General features: G+C 42.2%; 1 protein-coding gene across 9 annotated transcripts in view; it reads left to right on the top strand.

The window, feature by feature from the left end:
- nckap1 (NCK-associated protein 1) overlaps positions 1 to 25,369 on the top strand; it is a 351,428-nt gene that overhangs the window by 291,030 nt on the left and 35,029 nt on the right. For all 9 annotated transcript variants that reach the window (XM_072477663.1, XM_072477668.1, XM_072477677.1 and 6 more), the window contains 2 exons: positions 5,940 to 6,020; positions 7,796 to 7,889. In XM_072477663.1, coding sequence (XP_072333764.1) covers positions 5,940 to 6,020; positions 7,796 to 7,889 — 175 coding nt within the window. The remainder of the gene's footprint in view (positions 1 to 5,939; positions 6,021 to 7,795; positions 7,890 to 25,369) is intronic.

Genomic DNA, 25,369 nt, shown 5'->3' with positions numbered 1-25,369 from the left:
TTCTAAAGAATAAAGGGATTCGGGGATATGGTGTACGGGCCGGAGAGTGGAGCTGAGTCCACAAAGATCAGCCATGATCTCATTAAATGGCGGAGCAGGCTCGAGGGGCCAGATGGCCTACTCCTGTTCCTAGTTCTTATGTTCTTATGTGCAGGTTAGGTGGATTGGCCATGCTAAATTGCCCCTTAATTGGAAAAAAAAAATAATTGGGTACTCTAATTTATAAAAAAAAATATTTAAATTATCTAAGGTCATTAACAAGATGGACAATGTCAATAACTTGCATTTGCATGATGCTTTCAATGTAGTTAACTGTTCCAAGGTGCTTCAGATGACCTTTTTCAACAACAATTATTGCCTGCAATGCAAAAAATACCTTAAGATGCTTCACAGCAGTGTTGGAAAGCAAAATTAGACACCAAGCAACATAAGGAGATATGAGGGCAGAGAGCCAAATGCTTGAACAAAGGAGGAAAAAGAGGTAGAGAGGCAGCAAGATTCCTTGGGGGGGGTGGGGGGCGCAAGTAGCAGCAGCATTCTGAAGGTAGAGCCACCTATTGTGGAACATTTAAAATCAAGAATACTCAAGAAGCCAGAATTAGATGAGGGCTGATATCTTGAAAGATGGGGAGGAGTGAGATAGAGGGATTTGACAAAAAGGATTAGAATTTCAAAATTGGAGCATTGCTTGACCGAGGGCCAATTTAGGCTATGGGTCCAAATGTGATAGGTGAGCGGGACTCAATGTGAGTAAGGGCACAGGTGCAGAGTTTTAGGTGACCTCAAGTTTACATGTAGAATGTTGAGAGGCCAGCAAGGAGTCCATTGGAACAGTCAAATCTAGAATTGGTTCAAATGTATTCATAAAAGAACAATAATTTACAGCTGGCAGGTAGGCGATGTAGCAGGAGAGCATGGGAACTACCTTTTGCGAATCTTCAGTCAGTCAACAGATGAACCACAAGTAAGGAGAACGAAAGATAATCTATGAACTCAGTATATTTTTGAAAATGCATTTGGATGCCATTTTGTTTTTAAGTGACCTAAAGATACATTTGTAATATTTTGGGTTCCACTTAGACTATACATATTCTATATAGGAGACATATTTTCTATATGGAAGATATTCCCTATGCAGTTACTTGTCACATCATTACTCCCGTCCATATTACTTTATTGTGGGAGTGACTTTGTGTCGTATTTGCCTAAAACGATAAAGAACTGGAGACATGTATAGTTTGAAGGTGCATATAGGAGTGACCTTTGATTTAATACACAAAAGTACAATTGCTCATGTAAGTACGAGCACAAACAAATAATCAACTACAATAAAACAAACTCATTGTCATGTTATGATTTTACATGTCTCTCTAACAAGTCAAATAATCCAAGCTCCAGTGGTAGGTCTAGCTTCACATAATCGCATACATTTCTGTTTAATAAAATAATTAGTTCATGGCTTATTCAAATTATGTCCAATTACAACTAGGTTCTTGATCGTAGAATTAAGGTGGTTACGGCAGGGCACTTAAAAATTTGAAAGGCTAAAAAGAAACGGAGTAGGGATAAATGGCTCATTTTAGGCTGACGAGATGTGGAATGCCACAGGGGAGGAGCTGGCGCCTCGATTATTTACTTTTTAAAAAAACGTATTTTATTACAAACTTGTATCAAAGCAGGTTACAGCAAGTAAACACCCTGGGAAACATACTTCCCAACAATCAACTATACAGTCTGTGCAGATTTTTCTCCTTTTTCACCCCCCACCCCACCCCCCTGCGACAAATAGATCCTCAAACACGGTCACAAACATCCCCCACCTTTTCTCAAAGTCCCCTGCTGTGCCCCTTAGCTCATACTTTATCTTCTCTAACCGCAGGAAGTCATACAGGTCACCCAACCAAGCCGCTACCCCCAGTGGCGATGCCGACCGCCACTCCAGCAAAATTCGAAGCCGTGCAATCAAAGAGGCGAAGGTCAAGACATTGGCCTTCCTCCTCTCCATAAGCTCCAGCTTCTCTGAAACACCAAATATCGCCACCAAAGGGTCCGGGTCAACCTCCTCCACTATCCTGGCTAAGACCGCGAACACACCCGCCCAGAATCTTCCCAATTTCACTGGCCCCTGCCCACATCTCTCAAGCTACCCCCTGAAAAAAACCACTCATTCTTGCCCGAGTCTTATGCACCCTGTGCACCACCTTAAATTGTATCAGGCTCATCCTTGCACAGGAGGAGGTCCCGTTTACCCTTCGCAGTGCCTCACTCCATACTCCCCAATTGATCTCCATTCCCAACTCTGCTTCCCATTTCTCCTTGATCTTCACCACCCGCTCACCTCCCTGCTCCCCCAGCCACTTATATATAGCCCCAATTTTTCCCTCCCCTTCCATATCCGGAAGCAGCAGTCGCTCCAGCAGGGTATATCCCGGCAACCTATCGCCGCGATTATTTACAGTCTATATTAATGACTTGGAAGAAGGGACAGAGCGCCTGGTTGCTAAATTTGCCAGTTTGTCGGAGAGTGAAGTGTGAAAAGGACTCCAGGAGTCTGCAAAAGGCTTTAAATAGGTTAAGTGAATGGGCAGAAATGTGACAGATGGAGTATAATGTGGAAAAATGTGAACTTATCCATGTTCAGGAGAAATAGGAAAGCAGTAGTTTAAATTGAAGGACTTGTGGTACAGAGGGATCTGGGTGAGTACGGTTAGTATGCAGGTTCATCAAGTGATTAGGAAAGCAAATGGAATGTTTTTTATTGCAAGGGAATGGAATACAAAAGTAGGGATGTTTTGCTGCAGTTGTCCAGGACGATGGTGTGACCATATTTACAGTACTGAGTACAGTTTTGGTCGCCGTATTTAAGGGAAGCATGGAAAGTTTACTCAACTGATTATTCTTGGTATGAAAGCGCTATCTTATGAGGGAAGGATGAACAGGTTGGGCCTGTATTTATGGAGTTTAGAAGAATGAGCGGTGACCTTATTCAAGCATACAAGATACTGAGAGGATTTGACAGGGTGAATGCTGAAAGAATGTTTCCCCCTGTGGGAGAGACTACAATAGGGGGCACAGTTCAAACAAAAGGGATGTCCCATTTAAGTGGTGATGAGAATTCCTTTCTCCCACATAGTGGTTAGTCTGTGGAATTCTCTTCCCCAGAGAGCAGCAGAGGCAGGTACATTGAATATTTTTAAGGATGGGTCAGGTAGATTGATGGTGTCAAAAGGTGTAGGGATAAACAGGAAAATATCGGCCACAATCAGATCAGCCATCATCTTAGCAAGCGGCAAAGCAGGCTCAAGGGGTCAAATGGCCTACTAGTCCTAATTTGCATGTGTGGATGGTCCACGGTTCATAAGGATTAAAATATAATAAACAAAGTACTCAACAAGTATTCCTGTGTTGAACTCTACCTTAACTGCATGTGTTAAAGGCTATCCTAATGGTTAAAAGGGAGTGATTTATTGGGGGTCTTGCATCCTCCCCTGCCTCGTTTCTCCTTTTTACCTCTTGGAAATAATAAAATTGTAACTTGATTCACTGTATGGAGTAATACCAGTTTTTCTAAGTAAAGTCAGTGTGAATCAAAAGTTAAATACTGTCCAGAATTCTTAAATATGGCAGATGCAGTCAATGCTGCCAGTCTCACCAGGAGGAGGCAGCTGGTGATCCAGAGGAGTGGGAGTCACTGGTGAGGCCTTTGCCCTGACAGGTGCAGCGAATCAGAGAGGATTCCAAAGGCATCAGTGCAGGTGTCCTCTGATTGGGATGAGCTCTGCTGATCCCCTGCTTCCTCTGCAATGGGGAAGTGCTTCTGAGGAGTGCCAACACTTGGTGGGCTCCTGATTGAACTTGGCCCTTGATGAGAAAGCTGGGGCATGAGGGTGTTCAGAGGGGCGGCCTGGATGGGCTCTCAGATGACCAGAGGCCTCCTGAGCATTTAAAGGACAGAGGCAGCACTCAGCAGTGTGAGCAGCCAGGATTCTGTAAGTAGTACCAAAGGGGTGCATTTAAAAGACAGTCTACAGCATTGGTGGTCTGAGCCAGGCCACTCCGTTCCCGACAAGGACGCCCCAGGTCCACGGACTTGGCACCAAGTCACTACCTGCTACTGTCCTGGCCTGGGCAGCCATCCCCCAGCAAGCCGACAGTTTTCAATGGTTTTTCCGTGTTCTTTTTAGTCTCCCACTCCCCCTCCGCAATGGTGTCCAGTCCACGTTTGTAAACACTTGTAATATTTCACACCTGCGAGACTTCATCCTGAGAGGAGTGGAGAATTGAGGAAGTGCGGAGCATACCGGGGCCAACCCACTAATTATATTTAAACACATGCAAATGACGGTTTTGCATGCCACCACTGGTATGGGTCGCAAACCTCATAATCGCCACCAGCGAGGGACCGGAGCATGGAGCCCGAATCGCCACCAGGCGCCAGCCTTTGTTTTGGCCAGACACCTGATTCTCCGCCCAATCGAAGTTCACAATTGCAGTGTCACAAGGTGGGGAATGTCGCCCATTGTGTCTACTGGGGATGTTCGTTGTGAATTGCTCTCTTTTTTGTATGGGTGGTGTTTGGTTGAGGATTTACTTTTAAGGGTGGGAGAAAGCTAACAACATATATTTGCAATGAATTGCATATTATCAATGATTGTTAAATAAACAAAGTAATATACAATCAAAATTATTTTAAAAGGGACTATGATTTATTGGGGTTTTGCACTCCTTCTCTGCCTCATTTCTTATTTTTAATCTCATTCTTCCGAGTTGACACACCTGGAATTTGAAGCTTCCAAGCAGTGACCAACAGCTCCTCTTGTCTGAAGCCTCTGATTATCAGGGCCAATAACCTCTGAGCTCTGGTGCATCGTAACAGTGCATTAGCCCAAAGATGTGCTGGGAAATCCACCCCCTGCCCCTCCTATAAGTCCCGACACCAGTATTGCACAGCAATTGCCCTGCAGTGGGACTCCTCCGAAAGTACAATAATAAATCTCAAACCTTGGGAGGGTTCCAACTTTCTTATAGTAATAGTTACCCAGAATGAGTTAGACTTCAAACCATTTCTAACGTGCGGGTAACTATAGTACTAACCCCCCCACCCCAACAATTGACTCCTCTCCTACTGCACCCAACTGTCCTTCCCTCCCACTGACTACCTTCCTATCCTACCCTTTTACCTTACAAATGTACCTTTGCCTTCACAAATTGACTGGTCTTTTCGACTTTTCACTGGGAAAAGGCGAGGGGGGGGGGGCATGGCTTTCTTACCTCTGACTCTCCTGCCCGAAACACACGACTTTAGGAACCCACTGCACTAAACTGTTCTCACCCAGCCTGAGTCAGAAGATTGGGCGAGAAAGGAGTGGCTTTATTTCCCGATAAGTAAGTAGGAACGGAATGGCAATCTGACTCTTACCACTTCACAGGCATTACGGGCCCAGGTTTCTTGCCCAGTCCAATAATTTCCTTTTGAAATTATTAATTATTTCTCCTTCCACCATTCTCTTGGCAGTGGGTTCCAAGATTCTGCAGATCCGAAGATCCCTCTGAGTGCTCCATCTTAGCAAAACCTCCTTCACTGCACTTGCAAATCCTGGACTTTGACTACCATCTGGGAAAAAAAAGATGAATATAAAAGTGGCACTTTTGCTTTAACGACTGGATATTTGTAGTCTAGACTTTTCTCACACATTGATGATTTAAAAAAATTAATTCTTGGAATTGGATAGGCCAGAATTTATAGCCCATCCCTAATTATCCTTGAGAAGGTGGTGGTGAGCTGCTGCCCTGAACCATGGCAATCCATGTGGTGTAGGTGCACCGAGAGTGCTGTGAGGGAGGGAGTTCCAGGATTTTGATCCAGGTGATGGTGAATGGAATCCTGATTTTGAAACCTGGTAATTAACCAAATAATAAGCTGAGTATTTCTTCTTCAGGTCCTGTCCTGCCACATTCCCTTCCTGGTGAGTTCAGTTGAAGATTTCAAGGACCACATTCCAAGGGAGACGGATATGAAGGTAATTGTGCTTACATCCTTAATTTTAATTACTTAAGTATTTATACACACAACCTATTTGAAGTAATGTGCATTTGTGCTAATCAAGTCAGGCTCTAGTTTGCAGAAAGCAAACATGTATATTGGGTAGATGCATTGAATTTTCATAAGGTTTTATGTAGTCACTTAATATACTGCATATGTCAACATAATTCTTGCATATCGTGTGCATTTCCTGTCCATAAACATTGCTTTCTCTCATTATTCTTGAATAATGCTTTTTATTTTGACATTTGCAGTGACAAATCTCTCTGTAAACATTTCACAATGGGGCAACGCTGCTAAATGCAATAAATTGGCTTTTGAAAATGTTATTGGTGTTTAGAGAAACAATCCAGCCAGTAAGCATTCAATATGTAAATGCAAGGGCAGCACGGTGGTGCAGTGGCTAGCATTGCTGCCTCACAGCGCCGAGGACCTGGGTTCAACCCCGGTCCCGGATCACTGTCCGTGTGGAGCTTGAACATTCTCCCCTTGTCTGCGTGGGTCTCACCCGCATAACCCAAAGATGTGCAGGATAGGTGGATTGACCACACTAAATTGCCCCTCAATTGGAAAGAAAAATTGGGTACTTAAAAAAATGAAAAAATATATAATGCATGCAACTGAACTTCAACAATACTAGTCCAACCATTAATTACATTTGTCCTGAACAATTCAAAAGGACTTGAACAGGATCATGCCAAGCACTAATCTGGTTAACCAAAAAATGTGCCCTGAAAATATCCAATTGGACCATGTGTAGGTTTGCCAACTCAGTGTTGCTGTATTCCTGGAGCTGTCACTGCATGACCTCCAACCTAACTCAACCATACTTGGCGTACTATGGGCAGCACGGTAGCACAGTGGTTAGCACTGTGCCAGGTCCCCAGGTTCAAATCACGGCTGGGTCACTGTCTGTACAGAGTCGGCATGTTCTCCCCGTGTCTGCGTGGGTTTCCTCCGGGTGCTCCAGTTTCCTGCTCCAGTTTCCTGTTCCAGCTTCCTCCTACAAGTCCCAAGCCACGTGCTGTTAGGTAATTTGGACATTCTGAATTCTCCCTCTGTGTACCCGAACAGGTGCCGGAATGTGGCGACGAGGGGCTTTTCACAGTAACTTCATTGCAATGTAAGCCTACTTGAGACAATAAAGATTTTTATTATTATTACATTGCCTTCCCATGTCAACATCAAAGCGAGCAGATTCTTCATCGGATGACTTTTGCTTGACCATCAAATAGGTTTTTTTAGCATATTTTTATCACTAATGAACAAAAGCATTCAATTAAAATGAAAACAAAACTTTCTACAGTTCCCCTGCCTTTTGTCCCAAGTTGTCGATGTAGCCAAGTTTTGGAGATTAATCTTTAATTCCTGGCAACAGGTTTGGCAACCCTAGCTTTCGGGAAAGCATCTCAATCACCAATTAATGTGTTAAATAATAGGAACAAAATAGATACAGCCAAGCAAGCTTAAGAAACAACAGTCAACCTACAAATTAAATAGCGCGATCGTCTAATTTTCTACCTGCACCATATCGAATTCCTAATTAAACGCTATTAACAAAACTCCTTTCAACAATTTACAAGTCGATCCACTGAATATATTATGATTAAACATGTTTTTACCTATTTATTTTTGCATTTAGTAACTGAGGTACAACATGTATATTGTGTAAAGAATTTTATTTAACTTGGGATAGATTCCCACCTTCCTAACGTTTATTTGTCTGTAAAAGTGGTTTCTTAACACATGCAGGTTGCAATGAATGTATATGAGCTTTCTTCAGCATCTGGTTTGCCTTGTGAAATTGACCCGGCATTGGTGGTAGCTCTATCATCGCAAAAGTCAGGTATGTGATTGCATGTGCTACTGGGCAGATCAGCATCTTTCAATCGGAAAAATTTCAAGATTACATCTTAGAAAATTTGTTGAATAAATGGTCCTTTGGGGTTCTGGTACAGTCTTAAAATGTAAGATAGGCGTGTTAACCTGGGAAAATTCAGTACAGCATTGGAAATGGTATTGGAGTAGAGGAACTGGATTTGATGTGTTCCTGCAAGATGTTCGGTAATACCTTCCAAGTTCTTGCCATTTGTTATATTAAAAACGGTGAAACAATTTTGAACCTGGAAATAATTGATCTACTCAAAGCCACACAACGTGCAACATTCCTGAATTGAAGGAAGTGTTATTCACTCATGAATGTGTTGCCAATAAAAAATTCTGTTAATGATACAGTTGCATGGAGAATTTTGTGCAACAATTGAAATGAAATGAAAATGAAATGAAATGAAATCCGCTTATTGTCACAAGTAGGCTTCAAATGAAGTTACTGTGAAAAGCCCCTAGTCGCCATATTCTGGCGCCTGTTCGGGGAGGCTGGTACGGGAATTGAACTGTGCTGCTGGCCTGCCTTGGTCTGCTTTCAAAGCCAGCGATTTAGCCCTGTGCTCAACAGCTTGACTGTTTATTGTGAGCCAAGTAAAACTAGTAATGTTGCAGTGAATGTCTTTAAATATTGCGCATAAGTAAAGCTAGTATTGTAGAAGCCTTACTGTGTAGCTGTATGCTATTTAGATGTATGCCCATGCTTGGTTACATAGAAATATCTAGACATTTGGAGCATGGACTTAGGATGTTGATTCAAACCACTCTGTGTTGGTGTTTATCCTCTACAAGCAAATAGTTCTAATCCTTCAACAACTTAGTTCCTATATTCCTTCAATCTGCTTCCCTTTGTCCACCTATCCAATTTAATCTTTGACATAGTTTCTGCCTCAACCACTGACCGAGAAAGTGAATTCCACAGTTCTCAACCCTGGGCAAAGGTTTTTCTCTTGCCTGTAGATCTGTACCTCTGAACATTTAAGCCTATATCAATGGCTCCTTGTTCTAGACATCTCAACTCCTGGAAATAGTCTGCTTCTATCTACCCTGTCCCAGCCTTCCATAATTTCAAACACTTTTAGCATATCACCCTGTGTAACCCCCTTTGTTCCATCAACAAAAACATTCAATAAATGAAGTCATATTTCACGATATTAAGGGAAGCCGGGTAGAATTAGAGCGAGGGGGGAAGCTATTTCTGCTAACTGTGGAGTCTAGGACAAGGGAAGATAGAGTCACAGAGTTTTATAGCATGGAAGCAAGCCCTCCAGTCCAACTTTTCCATGCCTTCCAGTTTTTACAACTAAGCTAGTCCCAATTGCCCATATCCCTCTATACCTATCTTATCTAAAACTGCCTAAATGCTTTTTAAAAGACAAAATTGTACCCGCCTCTGGCAGCTCGTTTCCGATCCTCACCGCCCTCTGTGAAAAAAGTCCCCCTCTGGTCCCTTTTGTATCTCTCCTCCGTCACCTTAAACATATGCTCTCTGGTTTTAGACTCCCCTACCTTTGGGTAAAGATGTTGACTATCGACCTTATCTATGTCCCTCATTATTTTATAGACCTCTAAAAGATCACCCCTAAGCCTCCTACGCTCCAGGGAAAAAAGCCCCAGTCTACCCAGCCTCTCCTTATAACTCAAACCATCAAGTACCTGTAGCACCCTAGTAAATCCTTTCTGCATTCATTCTAGTTTAATAATATCCTTTCTATAATAGGGTGACCAGAGCTGTTCACAGTATTCCAAGTGTGGCCTTACTAATGTCTTGTACAACTTCAACATGACGTCCCAACTCTTGTATTCAATGTTCTGACCAATGAAACCAAGCATGCCGAATACCTCCTTCAACACACTGTCCACCTGTGAATCCACTTTCAAGGAGCTATGAACTTGTATTCATACATCTCTGTTTTATAACTCTCCCCAGTACCCTACCATTAACTAAGTAGAACCTGCCCCGATTCGATCTACCAAATTGCATCACCTCGCATTTATCTAAATTAAACTCCATCTGCCAATTGATCAAGATCCCGTTGAAATCCTAGACAACCTTCTTCACTGTCCACCATGCCACCAATTTTGGTGTCATCTGGAAATTTACGAACCTTTGTCTTCTGTCGTCAAGCCAATTTTTAATCCAATTGGCAACCTCACCCTGGATGCCGTGAGATTTAACCTTATGCAGACACCTACCATGCAGTACCTTGTTAAAACCTTGCTAAAGTCCATTTGACAACGTCGACAGCACTGTCCTCTTCTACGTTCTTGGTTACCGCTTCAAAAAACTCAAATCAAATTTGTGAGACATGATTCTCCACTGACAAAGCCATGCTAACTGTCCTTAATCAGTCATTGCTTCTCTAAATGCCTGTAGACCCTATCTCTCAGAATACCTTTTAACAACTTACCTACCACAGACATAAGGCTCACCGGTCTGTAGTTCCCAGGTTTTTCCTTGCGGGCCGCCTTAAACAAAGACACATTTGCTACCCTCCAACCTTCACGCACCTCACCTGTGGCTGTCGACGATTCAAATATCTCTGCTCGGGGGCCTGCAATTTCCTCCCTAGCCTCCCACAATGTCCTGGGATGCATTTTATCAGATCCCAGGGATTTATCTACCTTGATGCACTTTAAGACTTCCAGCACCTCCTTCTCTTTAATATGTACACCCCTCAAGACATCACTATTTATTTCCCCAAGTTCCCTAACATCCATGCCTTTCTCAACAGTAGATACTGACGAGAAATATTCATTTTGGATCTCACCCATCTGTTGTGGATCCGCACATAGATGACCTTGTAGATTCTTAAGAGGCCCTACTCTCTCCCTATTTACTCTTTTGCCCTTTATGTAATTGCAGAAGCTCTTTGGATTCTCCTTTGCCTTAGCTGCCAAAGCAATCTCATGTCCCCTTTTTGCCCTCCTGATTTCTCTCTTAACTCTACTCCGACAACCTCTATACTCTTCAAGGGATCCACTTGATCCCAGCTGCCTATGCATGTCATATGCCTCCTTCTTTATGACCAGGGCCTCAATATCCTGAGTCATCCAAGGTTCCCTACTTCTACCAACTTTGCCCTTCACTCTAAAAGGAATGTGCTTACCCTGAACCCTGATTAACACAGTTTTGAAAGTCTCCCACTTACCAGTCATCCCTTTGCCTGTGAACAGACTCCCCCAATCAACTTTTGAAAGTTTATATCTAATACCATCAAAATTAGCCTTGCCCCAATGTAGAATTTTAACTTTTGGGCCAGACCAGTCATTCTCCATAGCTGTCTTAAAACTAATGGAATTATGGTCACTGCTCCCAAAATGATACCTCACTAACACTTCTGTCACCTGCTCTTCCTTATTTCCCAAGAGGAGATCAAGTTTTGCCTCCTCTCTGGTCGGGCCATCCACATGCTGAATGAGAAATTCCTCCTGAATACACAACAAATTTCTCTCCATCCAAGTCCTAATGCTACGGCTGTCCCAGTCAATGTTGGGAGAGTTAAAGTTCCCAACCAATACCACTCTATTTTTTTTGCAGCTATCTGCAATTTCTTTACATATTTGCTGCTCCATTTCCCACTGACTATTTGGGGTCTGTAATACAATCCTATCAAAGTGATCTCTCCCTTCTTATTTTTCAGTTCTACTCATACAGACTGGGACATATCCCCATTCAGTACTGCGGTGATATTCTCCCTAATCAAAAATGCAACTCCCCCTCCTCTTTTACCTCTTGATCTATCTTTCCTATAGCATCTGTAACCTGGAGCATTGAGCTGCCAGTCCTGCCCCTCCCTTAGCCATGGTTCAGTAATAGCTATAATATCCCAGTCCCATGTACCCATCCATGCCCTGAGTTCAACTGCCTTGCCCGTCAGGCCTCTTGCATTGAACTAAATGCAGTTTAGTCTATACTTCCCAAGCTCTCTGCCCTGTTTTCTCAGACCATCAGTCTGATCTTGTTTTGTACACTCTCCCTGTGTTTTATTTCTCTTAGCCTTACTGAACCCATCATCTTAAAAATTAAAATCAGTCCTTTCTGGAATTTAGGAATTACTTCGGCAGGATGCTGGAAAAAAAGACACATGCTTTTCAACTTGCATTCATCAGGATAGCTCGCAAGAACTGTTCCCCATTGAACAATCCTGAATGTATTAAAAATTGCAGAAAACCAATTAAAGATTGTCAGCCAGGTTTGCAGTGTGGATCACTTGTTAGAAGCCACATATAAGGGCCCTGTCCTTTGCAGACAGAAGGAATATGTCTACATATTGTGCCATTTCCAACCAGACAGCGGCTTGGGGAACAGCCAGTTCAGTATTTTTCAAATATTTTTTCCGGGAGCCACTTTTACCAGTCGACCGATCTTCGCGACCCATGCCGGCCGACCTTCACAATCCATCATATTCGTTTACCATTAACGCAACAGGTGACCCTGCTTGGTTCTCACAATCGCGCTTGTTTTGTCACTCAATGTTTCATTTCTGCTAAGGACTTCAGCTGATGATTTAAGTTCTTGCTGCATCCTTTGAAAGAAATGAAGAGGTTTGTCCTTGAACTCTCCATGCTTAGTCTTCAAATGCCTTTCAAGTTTTGAGGGTTTTAAACTCTAATTTGCTCATTCTTTTCTCCGTATAACACATATGGGCTTTGCATCCTGATTTGCATTGGCACAACTAACAAAGCCATACTGCAAGAAATCATCTTTATACTGCTTTGTTCCCGATTTTAGTTTTTAGTTAGTTGGCTGATCAGGCCCTGAAGCTCTGTCCAGAGCTTGCACTAGCACTTCTCTGCCCTGCCCTGGACTCGCCTAAGCAGCTCACTCCAGCATATTCTGTTCTGAGTTCCTGGGCAGGAGGTACCCTCCTGTTTGTGTCTCTGGCCCTCTCTTCCTTATAACAAAACGATCCAATTTCAGGTCTTCACAGCCCCTTGCCTTGCTTGCTCGCAACTTGAAAATGAAGGAATCTCTCCTCCATGATTTTGCACGAAAAGCATGGATGTACAGTGCATGTGACATTGGTATACAGGCCGGGTGCGAGACCTGCTCTCTGCTGCTGTTTCTGGCTGGAAGAATGCATCATTCCATTTAAAAGCTGATCGCAGTCAACATTATCAATTTTAAATCCGGTCGCCACGGCCAGCATTCTCAATTTATAGCCGGTTGCAGCCATTGGCGCGCTTCTCCCGCGATGGGGAACGCCATGACCAATCGCTGCGCAACCCTCCTGACACCCGCCCACGGATCGTGACCCGCACTTGAAAACCCCTACCCTAGTTCATTCTCCAGGGCAATGCCTTGACCAATCAGAGTCAGCCTTCCTGGTTTAAATTTGAACAAAGCTGGGCAGTTAACTGCTCCATTCTCTGTAGCAGTGCCTCCACAGATCAGAGTCCACTTGCTAATCATATAGCACTCTCTCGTCCAGTATAAATTGTTGTTACCCCATTACTGGGATAGCTCACAAGAAATCTCCAACAATGAGTGCAAGACAAGAAGCTTTGATAGCTTGTTTCTTTTTTCAGCAGTGCTCAAGTTCTGTACTACATGCAGAGGGTGATAGAAGTTTGGAACACTTCCACAAACAGCAGCTAAATGAATTGTCAGTTTTAAAATTGAGTTAGATTTTGGCTAGTAAAGGGTATAGGGCCTAAAGACAAATATATTGAGTTAGGTCACAGATTAGCTATGATCTGACTGAATTGTTGAACAGGCTCGAAGAACTAAATGGTCTCCTTCTGTTTCTTTATTCCTAAGTCGGTTGCTTATTTACATTGCCTCATACGTAGCTACATGCAAGTTAGTCTGTATTGTACCGTCTCTAAAGCCTCAATATCCTGCCTAATGTAGCACACAGTACTCATAACAGGTCTTATTAACATTTTATATAAACTCATCATTGTTTCTTTGTTTTATATTCTATATTTCTTCAGATTAAATTTAGGATGCCATGAACATTTTTAAGGTTTATCAACCCAAGTTGCAGCTTTTAATGTTGTGCAAACCTGTCCCCTAATTCTCTGTTCCTCCTCCAGCACCAAGCATACTTCAATTCAGAATAATTTTTCTCTTGCAAAATGCACTACTCACCATCATGTTTTAGCCCATTCCCACATCTTATCAATGTGCCTTTACAGCAGCTTTTGGACCGCCAAAGAATTACTATGCTTCCTATTTTGGTCATCTGCAAATTCTGATACCACCCTTTCTATACCTATATCCAAATCATTTTTGCACACAGTAAACAGAAGTGACAGCAGAACAAAATCCTTTGGAATACCACTGCCTGTTCCCAGCAACTTTGGACAACTGCCTTTAACTCGTACAGTTTTCTGTTTTCTAACCATTTTTAAAATTCAGTTTGCTATTCTCTCTATAATCCTATACTGTCGATTAACATTCTGCCGCATTTAAAATAAAAAGATGTTCTATCCTATTGTGTGAAAATTAGTGCTAAATATTTACACGCAGTAGAGATTTTACTAATCAAAATGTATATAATATTTTCAAGACAGTCTGACGATTTTCTGAACATTATATGCAGGGCCAATTGAACACCTCTTTTTGCACAAAGCTCGTATATAAACTGCATTGGCTATCATGTATTAGGATTCTAGACCAGACCTCAACAGTGGCTAGGATACTGGGATACTAGAAACCCAAATATTTTGTTTTCATTTTCTAAGACTGAGGAAAGGATATTTCACTCCAGGAGTGGTTGCACAAAGAGATAGGGACATAGTATATTAAAAAAACATTATTACTAACACAGTATTAAAATCTTTAACATCACACCAGGAAATAGCTTACAATTACCCCCGAAACTGTACTACTCAATACAGTGAATACAATAAGCTTAACTGCTATCTTTGATTCAACAACAAAACAAAACCATCTCAGCTCTCCATCAACTTTAACTACCAATGGCACATAGGAATACTTGCTTTACAGAGATGTTCTTTGAGAAAGAAAGATCTTTTGACACTGCCTTACCCCGTCAGATTCATATATAAACTCTGGCTGGCTGTCTTCAGAAGATGCTTCTCAACTTGTTTCAGCTCCCCCTTGTCCTCAAACAAGTTTGCACTGCTTTAAAGACTGTTCATCTCTTTTAACTGAACTGCAGTGAGAGCAAAACTGCTTCACTTCTGGACACAACTTAATTCGGGTCAGAACTGAACTGCTTTCTCAACATGCCTGATGCCTTAGCTCCACCTAAAAACAACATAAGCTACCAAGCTGAAATCGAATTAACTCCTCAGGGAATCCCCTTAATCAAAGTAAAATTCCATTAACCCAAGCTTTTTACGGTGCTTTAATTGCTCTCCTGGCTCCCAACCTTTCAAACTAGGATTTATTTTAAAACATGACTGTAGTCACACATACACTAACCCAGGCTTTTCGAAAATAAATTTGAGTGCCCAATTCTTTTTTCCAATTAAGGGACAATTTAGTATGGCCAATACCTTTTTGGGTTTGTTGGGGTGAGACCCACACAGACACTGGGAGCATGTGCAAACTCCACACAGACAATGACCCAGGGCCGGGATCAAACCCAGATCCTCTGCGCTGTGATACAGCAGTGCTAACCACTGTGCCACCCCTAACCCAGGCTTTTAACCCTTACCGCACCAATTACCTATAATGCAATATATCTGAAATTCCTGTATTCATTGCACATGTGAGAGCTGAGGTTCTCAAATCATTTCATAAAAACAACCTCGGAGTTTCAGCTCCCAGTACTAAATTGTAAGTAAAATATTTGATACTGACATCTCTCAACCTTCTAGAGATTTCTTGAGTTACTAGGTTTGAAGATGCATTTATAACTGTTAGAAGTTCTTTTTTTAACCTTTGCTGTTTCATTACAAAATATTTGATCTTTCATATGAATATACACTTTAGTGTGCCCAAATTCTTTCCACATGTTCCATGTTAGGTGTCACTCAGCACACATCTTTTAATTCTGCTGTAGTTAATTTAATTTTGACTGGGATTAAATATTGGAGGAAGGAGAGCCAATAGTTGCTGAAGGAAAGCTGTGTGTTATCATGTGCAAGGATCTGCCAAATATCTCTGGAACAAAACTAAGAAAGCGTGTGGAAATAAGTCAAATTTTACTTGCACAGATGGTGCGTTTTAACCACAGTATTATATAAGAAAGCGCAAACTTGACAAAATTTTCATCCACCATTACTTTGTTTCTACAAATGATATTATCTGTAGTTGGGAGTTTGCTTAGCTTTTCGTTAGGAAAACATAACTTGCACTTTAGAAAATTTGTTTTTAAACTGAAAACTGGAGAATAAGGATTTGCTTCCATTCAGTCTTGCCTACATAGGTTAATGGGATGGCAGTTTGAAAAACCTCTTGCATATGGAACGTTGCAGCAACATTAAAATTTTTAGTGGGGAAAATATTTCGCCGGCAAGCAATCAACGATGTGAATACCAGGGCATACGCCCCCGCACCTGTCCTTAACACCCCAAATATAGCTACTAATGGAGAGGGCTCAAATCAACATTTATGATTGCCGATGTTGTGCTGAAGAAAGACCCCCCCCCCCCACACAAAAAAAACCCCCGCCAATTTGGGACATCACCAGAACATGTGCGTGTGGTTCGCGGGCCCTCTCCAACACCACTCGCACCTATCTTCATCCCCCGCAAAATATCGACTCATTCTGGCCTTGGTGAGGTGCACCTTAATTCCACCTTGAGCTGGATCAAGCTCAGCCTCTCACAGGATGATGTACCATTCACCATGCCTTGGGACTCACTCCACACCACCTCCTCCAAAATGGATCACAGCTCCTCTTCTCACCTGGCCTTCATCCCTTTTACCGAGACCTGTTCTTTCTCCCAAGATCCATCCATATAGCCCGGATGTGCTGCCCTCTTCCAACCCCGCACAGGAGTGTATCCTCCCCAATAAAATGGGCGGCAGCGCTCAGCAACATCTAAGTATGACACTTCCTTTTGTAGACTGGTGAGATTGTGTTTGAACCAGTCATTTTCGTTTCATTTTTTTTCAACTAAAGAACCTACAAACAGCTTTCTTGATGAGCACCAAGTTTCCAGATTATTTTCTGCAAGAGAGGTACATTTTTGCTATCCGCTCCCAATATTGATAATTTTTCATCTGTATAGGGTCTGTTCTGTCTAACCTTCTCAACTCTAACATTTTCATTTTAAAATATCTATATCATGATAAGTTACTCTTTTAAAAAATCTATTCTTAGTTTGTGAGCATTCTGGAATGCTAGCATATGTTGTCCATCCCTAATTGTCCTTGGGAAAGTATTAGTGGGCGACCATGAACCACTGCAGTGCACATGGTGTTGGTGCACTCACATTGCTAGGAGATTTCAGGATTATGACCCAGTGCTAGTGAACGAACTATGGGTATGGTTTGTAAACTGCAGGCTTTGTGCCTCTGCTGCCCTTGTCCTTCTCGATGGCAGAGATCATGGATTTGGAAGGTCCTGTCGAAGAAGGTTTGGCAAGTTGCTGCGTGCATCTTTGTCGATGGTATGCGCTACTGCTGTGTCCCTGTGATAGAGGGAGTAAATGAATAAGGTGACAGATGAGAAGCTGATCAAGCGGGCTATTTGTGTTGGATAGTGTTTAACTTCTTGGAAGGTGTTGGATCTGTGCTCATCCAGGTAAGTGGAGAGCATTCTGTCACACTCCTGACTTGTGTCATGTAGATGGTGGAAAAGGTTTTGGGAGCAAGTAAGTGAGTTATTCACGGCAGAAACTCCAGCCTCTGGCCGGCTTTTGCAGCCACTCCCTGGCCTTTCCCCGTGGCCTCGCAAATTTTTTCCCCTTCAGGTGTTTGCCCAATTTCCTTTTGAAAACCACGATTGAATCTGTTGCTGTCACCCTTTCAGGAAGTGCATTCCAGATCCTAAGGACATAAGAAATGTGAGCAGGAGTAGAGGACATAGCTCACCAGGCCTGATCCGCCATTCAGTACAATCATGGTTGGTCTTGGGCTTCAACTCTATTTTCCTGCCTACTCCCCATATTCTACCATTCCCTGGGAGCCAAAAATCAGACTTTCTCAGCCTTCAATATATTCAATGACTGAGACTTCACAATCCTTTGGGGCGGAAAATTCTACAGATTCATAACCCTTTTGAGTGGAGAAATTCCTCTGCATGTCAGTGCTAAATGATCAACCCTTTATTCTGCAAATGTGCCCCCATGTTCTAGCTTCCACATCCAGGGGAATCAATCTCTCTGACTACCCTATTAAGGCCAAGCTTGTGTTTTATAAAAGTTAATCATAACTTCCTTGATTTTGTATTTTATAAATAAAGCTCAGGATGCTAATGCCTTTTCAACTACTTTCTCAACCTGCTCTGCCACCTTCAATAATTTATGCACAGAAGGCCTCAGATCTCTTTGTTCCTACGCTGCCATTACAATTCTACACTTTAGTTTACATTGCCTCTTCTCATTCTTCCTACCAAAACGTATCACTTCACACTTCTTTACATTAAATTACATTTTCCACTTGTCTGTCCATTCCACCAGCCCACCTATGTCTTCCTGAAGTTTTATCACTACTATCCCCCTCATAGTTCACTATACTTCCAAGTTTTAAGTCATCTGTAAATTTTGAATTTGTGCCCTGTACACCCAGATCTAAATGATCAATATAGATCAAGAAATGCAGTAGCCCCAGCACAGACCCATGGGGAACAGAACTGTATAGCTTTCTCAAGTCTGAAAAAAATGACTCACCGTTATACTGTTTCTTGTCACTCGCCAACTTCAAATTTATGCTTCTGTAGTCTTTTCTACTCTATGGGCTTCAACTTTGCTGACAAGTCGATTATGTGGCATCCTATCAAACACCTACTTGGAAGTCCCTAAGCACCACATCAATCATGTCGCCTTCATCAAAAACCTCAATCAAGATAATTGAGCATGATTTGCCTTCAACAAATCTATGCTGGCTTTTCTTAATTAAACCATGTTTGTCCTAATGACCTGTTCTTTTGCAACTTAATTTTATTAATTCTTGTGATGTCGGCATCGCTGACATTCAACATTTATTGCTGATCCATAATTGCCCCTGAAGAGGCTGCAATCCATGCAGTGATGGTGCCGTTGGGTAAGAGTTTACAAGTTTTTCACACAGTGTTGAAGAAGGAATAATAATTTATTTCCAAGTCACCTTGGTCTGACTTGGAGAGGAACCTGTAGGAGATGAAGTTTCCATATGCTACTGTCCTTGTCCTGGGCATAGAAATCATGAGTATGAGAGTTGCTGTCTGAGAAATCTGGCAAGCTCCTGCTGTCTCCATACAGCTGAGTGTGCTGGTGGTGGAAGGAGTGAATATTTAAAGGTGGTGGATAGGATACCAATCAAGTGGGCTGTTTTGTCCTGGATGTCAACAACCTTCTTGAGTATTGTTGGAACTGGATTCATCCAGGCAAGTGAGTATTCTGTTACCCTATTGATGTGTGCATCACAGATGGTGGAAAAAAGCTTTAAGCAATAAGCACATGAGTTATTCTCCAGCCTTTGACCTGCTCTTGTAACCATGGTATTTGTGACTCATCCAGTTAGGTTTCTGGTCAATGATGACTCTCAGGATAATGATGGTAGGGTATTTGGTGATTCGAATGCTGTTGCACATCAAAAGGAGGTGTTAGATTTTCTTTTGTTGGAAACGCATTGCCTGGAACGAATGTTGTGCGGTTATTAGCCTAAGGCTTTAATGTTATGCAAGTCTTACTTCATATGGCATTGGCTGCTTCTGTATCTGAAGAGTTGCAAATGGAACTTGTGTCGTCATCAGTGCACATTCCCACTTCTGACCTTATGATGGAGGGAAGGGTATTGATGATGCAGTTGAAGTTGTTCGGGCCTAGGACACTGGCCTGAGTACTTCGACAGCAATTTCCTGGGTAATTGAAATGTTTGATCTGTGTTTGTTTTCTCAGCACTGTCACAAACCCAGTCTGGCGAGCCACGACTCAACCAGCTCAATCTAGACTTTATGTAGTCCAGAGTCGATGTTGAGGACTCTTGGGGCCACTCCTTCATAATTGGATTCCATTTTGCCAGCACCTTTTTTGGCGGGTCTATCCTGCTAGTACAAAGAACAAAGCAATGTACAGCACAGGAACAGGCCCTTCGGCCCACCAAGCCCGTGCCGACCATGCTGCCCGACTAAACTACAATCTTCTACACTTCCTGGGTCCGTATCCCTCTATTCCCATCCTATTCATGTATTTGTCAAGATGCTCCTTAAATGTCACTATCGTCCCTGCTTCCACCACCTCCTCCGGTAGCGAGTTCCAGGCACCCACTACCCTCTGTGTAAAAAAACTTGCCTCGTACATCTACTCTAAACCTTGCCCCTCTCACCTTAAACCTATGCCCCTTAGTAATTGACCCCTCTACCCCGGGGAAAAGCCTCTGACTATCCACTCTGTCTATGCATAATTTTGTAGACCTCTATCAGGTCGCCCCTCAACCTCCTTCGTTGCAGTGAGAACAAACCAAGTTTATTCAACCACTCCTCATAGCTAATGCCCTCCATACCAGGCAACATTCTGGTAAATCTCTTCTGCACCCTCTCTAAAGCCTCCACATCCTTCTGGTAGTGTGGCGACCAGAATTGAACACTATACTCCAAGTGTGGCCTAACTAAGGTTCTATACAGCTGCAACATGACTTGCCAATTCTTATACTCAGTGCCCCGGCCAATGAAGGCAAGCATGCCATATGCCTTCTTGACTACCTTCTCCACCTGTGTTGCCCCTTTCAGTGACCTGTGGACCTGTACTCCTAGATCTCTCTGACTTTCAATACTCTTGAGGGTTCTACCATTCACTGTATATTCCCTACCTGCATTAGACCTTCCAAGATGCATTACCTCACATTTGTCCGGATTAAACTCCATCTGCCATCTCTCCGCCCAAGTCTCCAAACAATCTAAATCCTGCTGTATCCTCTGACAGTCCTCACAGGGCATACCCAGTGATGATGGCAGAGGACTCCGGACCATTGGCTGTGATGTATAATTCTGTGAGTTTCACTATGCTGAGTTGTTTCTCGCCTAGTCTGTGGGCATTTGTTTTCAAAACTGTGCATTATTTTTGTTCTTTTTAAAAAATAAATTTAGAGTATGCAATTCATGTTTTCCAATTAAGGAGAAATTTAATGTGGCCAATCCACCTATCCTGCAAACCTTTGGGTTGTTGGGGCGAAACCCACGCAAACATTGGAAGAATGTACAAATTTCACACGGACAGTGACCCAGAGCTGGGATTGAACCTAACACCTCAGCGCCATGAGGCAGCAGTGCTAACCACTGCACCCCCGTGCTGCCTTATTATTTTTCTTCTTGAAGACATTACTGTCTGGAGAATTGAATTGACGTTTGTGGAAATGGAGTGTAACGCTAACAATTGAGCCTGTTCTTGAACCAATAAATACCCAAGCTACGGTCTAGGGGCCATGGATGACCTCAAAATTCGGTTTATCTGGATCAACAATGTGCAATTATAATATACCTTTAAAACAGGAAAAACATCCCAAAGTCCTTCAGAGGCATAAGGAAAATCAAATGCTGCACCAAAGAAGAAAAGATTAGAAGGTGTGACCATAAGCTTGATCAAAACAATGTGTTTTAAGGCGAATCTTAGAGGGGAGAGAAGTAGAGGATTTTAGGGAAGGAATTCCAGACAGTGGGTTGAAGTGGCTGAAAACTATGCCAACAATCAAATGGTGGGGAAAAAGATGGGGCAGATGTTCAAGAGGCTGGAATCTCAAAAAGTGTGGAGTTTGCAGGATGATTATATGTTTCATGCAGGGTAGAGAAAGAAAAAAAAAGAGACCAGCTATGTGTGCTACTTTCTGCTGCATTCACCTGTAAAAATTCAGCAGTATGGAAATTCTAAATCTACCTGTGAATTAGGGTAGGGAGTACGCTTCTGTTAAATTAATTACACAAGTAAGATGATAGGTTTGTATTTTGTCTTTGGTTGCTTGCAGCTTGCAAGGCTCCATATGTGGCTTCAGTGTAACAAAATTGTACAACTTTATCCCAATTCTTTGTAAGAAGTTTGAAAAGTAAGGTGGAAGTTCACACCGGTGGAAAATATATCAACCTTACAGTCATTCCAAATGTTCCAGAGGAGAATGACAAACATTGTCAACCAAAACCTCAGAAGTGACCCACATTTTATTTAAGTACTGTTGGTGACCATGATGAAAAACTCAAATCTAACCAACTGGCTGTTCCTTTTGGAGTACCATTGTCTCCTAGATGTTGATGAATAAATCATTTAATAAGTTTTAGTTGTTTTAATGGTGGTTACAGCACTCACAATTCATGAATTCAAACCTCACCTTTGTAAAATTTGCATAAAGTGACCGTGATAAAATAACTAGTTCTCACTGGAGTTCAGAAGAATGAGGGGGGATCTCACAGAGACTTATAAAATTCCCAATGATGGGTGCATCCAGAACCAGGGATCACAGTCTGAGGATTCAGGGTAAACCATTTCAGACAGAGATAAGGAGACATTTCTTCACCCAAAGAGTGGTGAGCCTGTGGAATTCATTACCACAGGAAGTAGTTGATGCTAAAACATTGAATATATTCAAGAGGCGGCTGGATATAGCACTTGGGGAGAATGGGATCAAAGGTTTTGGGGAGAAAGCAGGATTAGGCTATTGAGTTGGATAGTCAGCCATGATCGTGATGAATGGAGGAGCAGGCTCGAAGGGCCAAAAGACCTCCGCCTGCTCCTATCTTCTATGTATCTATGATGTCCTTTGTTGTATGAATCTGTCACCCCTACCTGGTCTGGTATATGATTAATTCCAAGTGCCCTCTGAAGTGGCCAACAACCTTCTCAGGGCATCTGGGATTGAGCAAGAATGAACCTTGGCAGCATCACTCCGATACAACACAGGGATGGGCAACAACCCATACACATGCCCTGAAAGAATAAGTAATACATTCAATACATATAATATTTATATAGTTAGCTTCCAATAACACTACGTGTAATTAATGACGAGCCAAAATGCTTTGATTATAACGAGTAACAGACAGGCCCTTAAGTATTATTATTATTACATTTTGTAGCTTCTGATGTGTCTCAAATTTTTGCTCCATTTGTTGTGAAGATTCAAAACCTAGTTCAAATATGCCGCTTGTTTGAGAGCTTCCCCTTTTCATAGAATTCATGCAGTGCAGAAGGAAACCATTCGGCCCATCGAGTCTACACCGATCCATGTCCCACCCTATCTCTGCAACCCATAACCTAACCTTCACATCCCTGGACACTAAGGGGCAATTTAGCATGGCCAATTCATCTACCTCGTACATAGAATGTTTTCATAGAATTGACAGTGCAGAAGGAGGCCATTCGGCCCATCGAGTCTGCACCGGCTCTTGGAAAGAGCACCCTACCCAAGCCCACACCTCCACCCTATCCCATTACCCAGTAACCCCACCCAACACTAAGGGCAATTTTGGTCACTAAGGACAATTTAGCATGGCCAATCCACCTAACCCCCACATCTTTGGACTGTGGGAGGAAACCGGGGCACCCGGAGGAAACCCACCCACACACGGGGAGAACGTGCAGACTCCGCACAGACAGTGACCCAAGCCGGGAATCGAACCTGGGACCCTGGAGCTGTGAAGCAGTTGTGCTAACCACAATGCTACCATGCTGCCCCTACATCTTTGGACTGTGGGAGGAAACCGGAACACCCAGAGGAAACCCATGCAGACACGGGGAGATTGTACAAACTCCACACAGACAGTGACCCAAGCCCGGTATTGAACCAGAGTCCCTGGCGCTGTGAGGCAGCAGTGCTAACCCTTGTGCTACTATGCTGCCTTTTAGGTAATATAGTTCCAAGGAATCCTGTTCCCTCCAAATTCTCCCTGCCATGGGCAGGGTTGCATCATCATTCTGCAAATCCCTCAAGAAAGATACCAAATCTACTTCGATTCTTTAGTATATTACAACTGACTTTACTTCAAATGTAATCAATTGGCTGTAAAGCAGTTTGGGATTTCTTGGGGTTATGAAATACTCTATATAAATACAAGTCTTTGTTTTTAAAATGTACTGGATAGAGCTGCAGCAGAATTTTTAACCTGTTCTGAGACCTTCCACTTCCCTCCGATGCAAAGATATCTGGAACATCCCATACATCGGCTTAATCCAAACCTTTCTTGCCAATAGGTAAAGGTGGAAAACTGACTGAAAGTAATTACTTTTTTCCCACATTGGAACTGTAAGTGGAATGGAGCTTTACCATCACTGCTTTTGAGGCAAAGTATATATATCACACTTTCTTTGTTCCTCAGCTTACACAAATGCATATATTTTAAGTTAATGAAAATCAATAGAAGTGACACACTAGATGGTCCAGTGGAATAGTCGTTTTACTTCATAAATCTGCGTTTTAATCAGCCCAGGCTGTTGAGATGAAAGCATTCTCTTTGCATTTTTACTGCCCACAATTTGACAGAAATATGGCTCATAAAGATAAATGGTGTGTGAATTGTCGAAACTCAGTGATGCAATAAATGAGGTATTCGGAAGATAGATTTGAGGTTTATTGTGTGAAGCTTTTCCATCTAATACATGTTGTGAAATCATCAATCCATTCTTTTCAAGCACAGAAAAAATTCTCCCCTTTGGCATTGTTTAGGCAGTGTAGGCATTTACTCTGCAATTGGTGATGCCATAATAGTTTTGGAAGTTGTCGATCTATAACTGCTCATTGTGGGAAAATATCCATTCAATTTTGACACTCTTCGTCTTGATTCACACTTCGGTTTCTGTCTGTTAGACAAGCTGGAAATTGTATCTTGAGTATCAGTGTGCCCATAAATATTTACTGACAACCTCAGTAAGTTAGACTTAATTAAATTTTAAACAAACTTGTAACTTCCTGTTATCAGGACAGTGGGTGCTTTTGATAAATCTGCAATGGTGAAATTTTCCATTTGAGTTCAGAATTATTGACCTTTCCACAGCTCTCCCCACAAAAAAGCTCAATAGTCGAGCAGAATTCAAAATTGTAAAATAATGCACTTTACTCTGAGGAAAGAGTGATTTAACATGTAATTCACAAAACAAAGAGTAGTGGTTTTAATTAATATTTTTATATAATTCAAGTTGCCAATTGAATTATATCCTTTAGAACTGACATCCTGATAGAATCCCCAAATATTTATCTCTTAACATCTGGATAAGTATTTGTAACTCTTAATGGACCTCAGGTCATCTGCAAAGAAACACACAAGCAGTACTTATAGTTCTGAATTAGTTCCAATGTCTTCCACAAAACACAGGTACATACTGATTTCTGCCAGTGTTCTCTTCACCATTAAAATTTGAGTTCCTACTTCGTGTTTTTTCATCAATGTTTGATTA

The sequence above is a fragment of the Scyliorhinus torazame genome, chromosome 2 (assembly GCF_047496885.1).
Source record: "Scyliorhinus torazame isolate Kashiwa2021f chromosome 2, sScyTor2.1, whole genome shotgun sequence".
Taxonomy (NCBI): domain Eukaryota; kingdom Metazoa; phylum Chordata; class Chondrichthyes; order Carcharhiniformes; family Scyliorhinidae; genus Scyliorhinus; species Scyliorhinus torazame.
The sequence above is the reverse complement of the archived record's forward strand: the minus strand, read 5'-3'. Positions and strand labels throughout refer to the sequence as shown.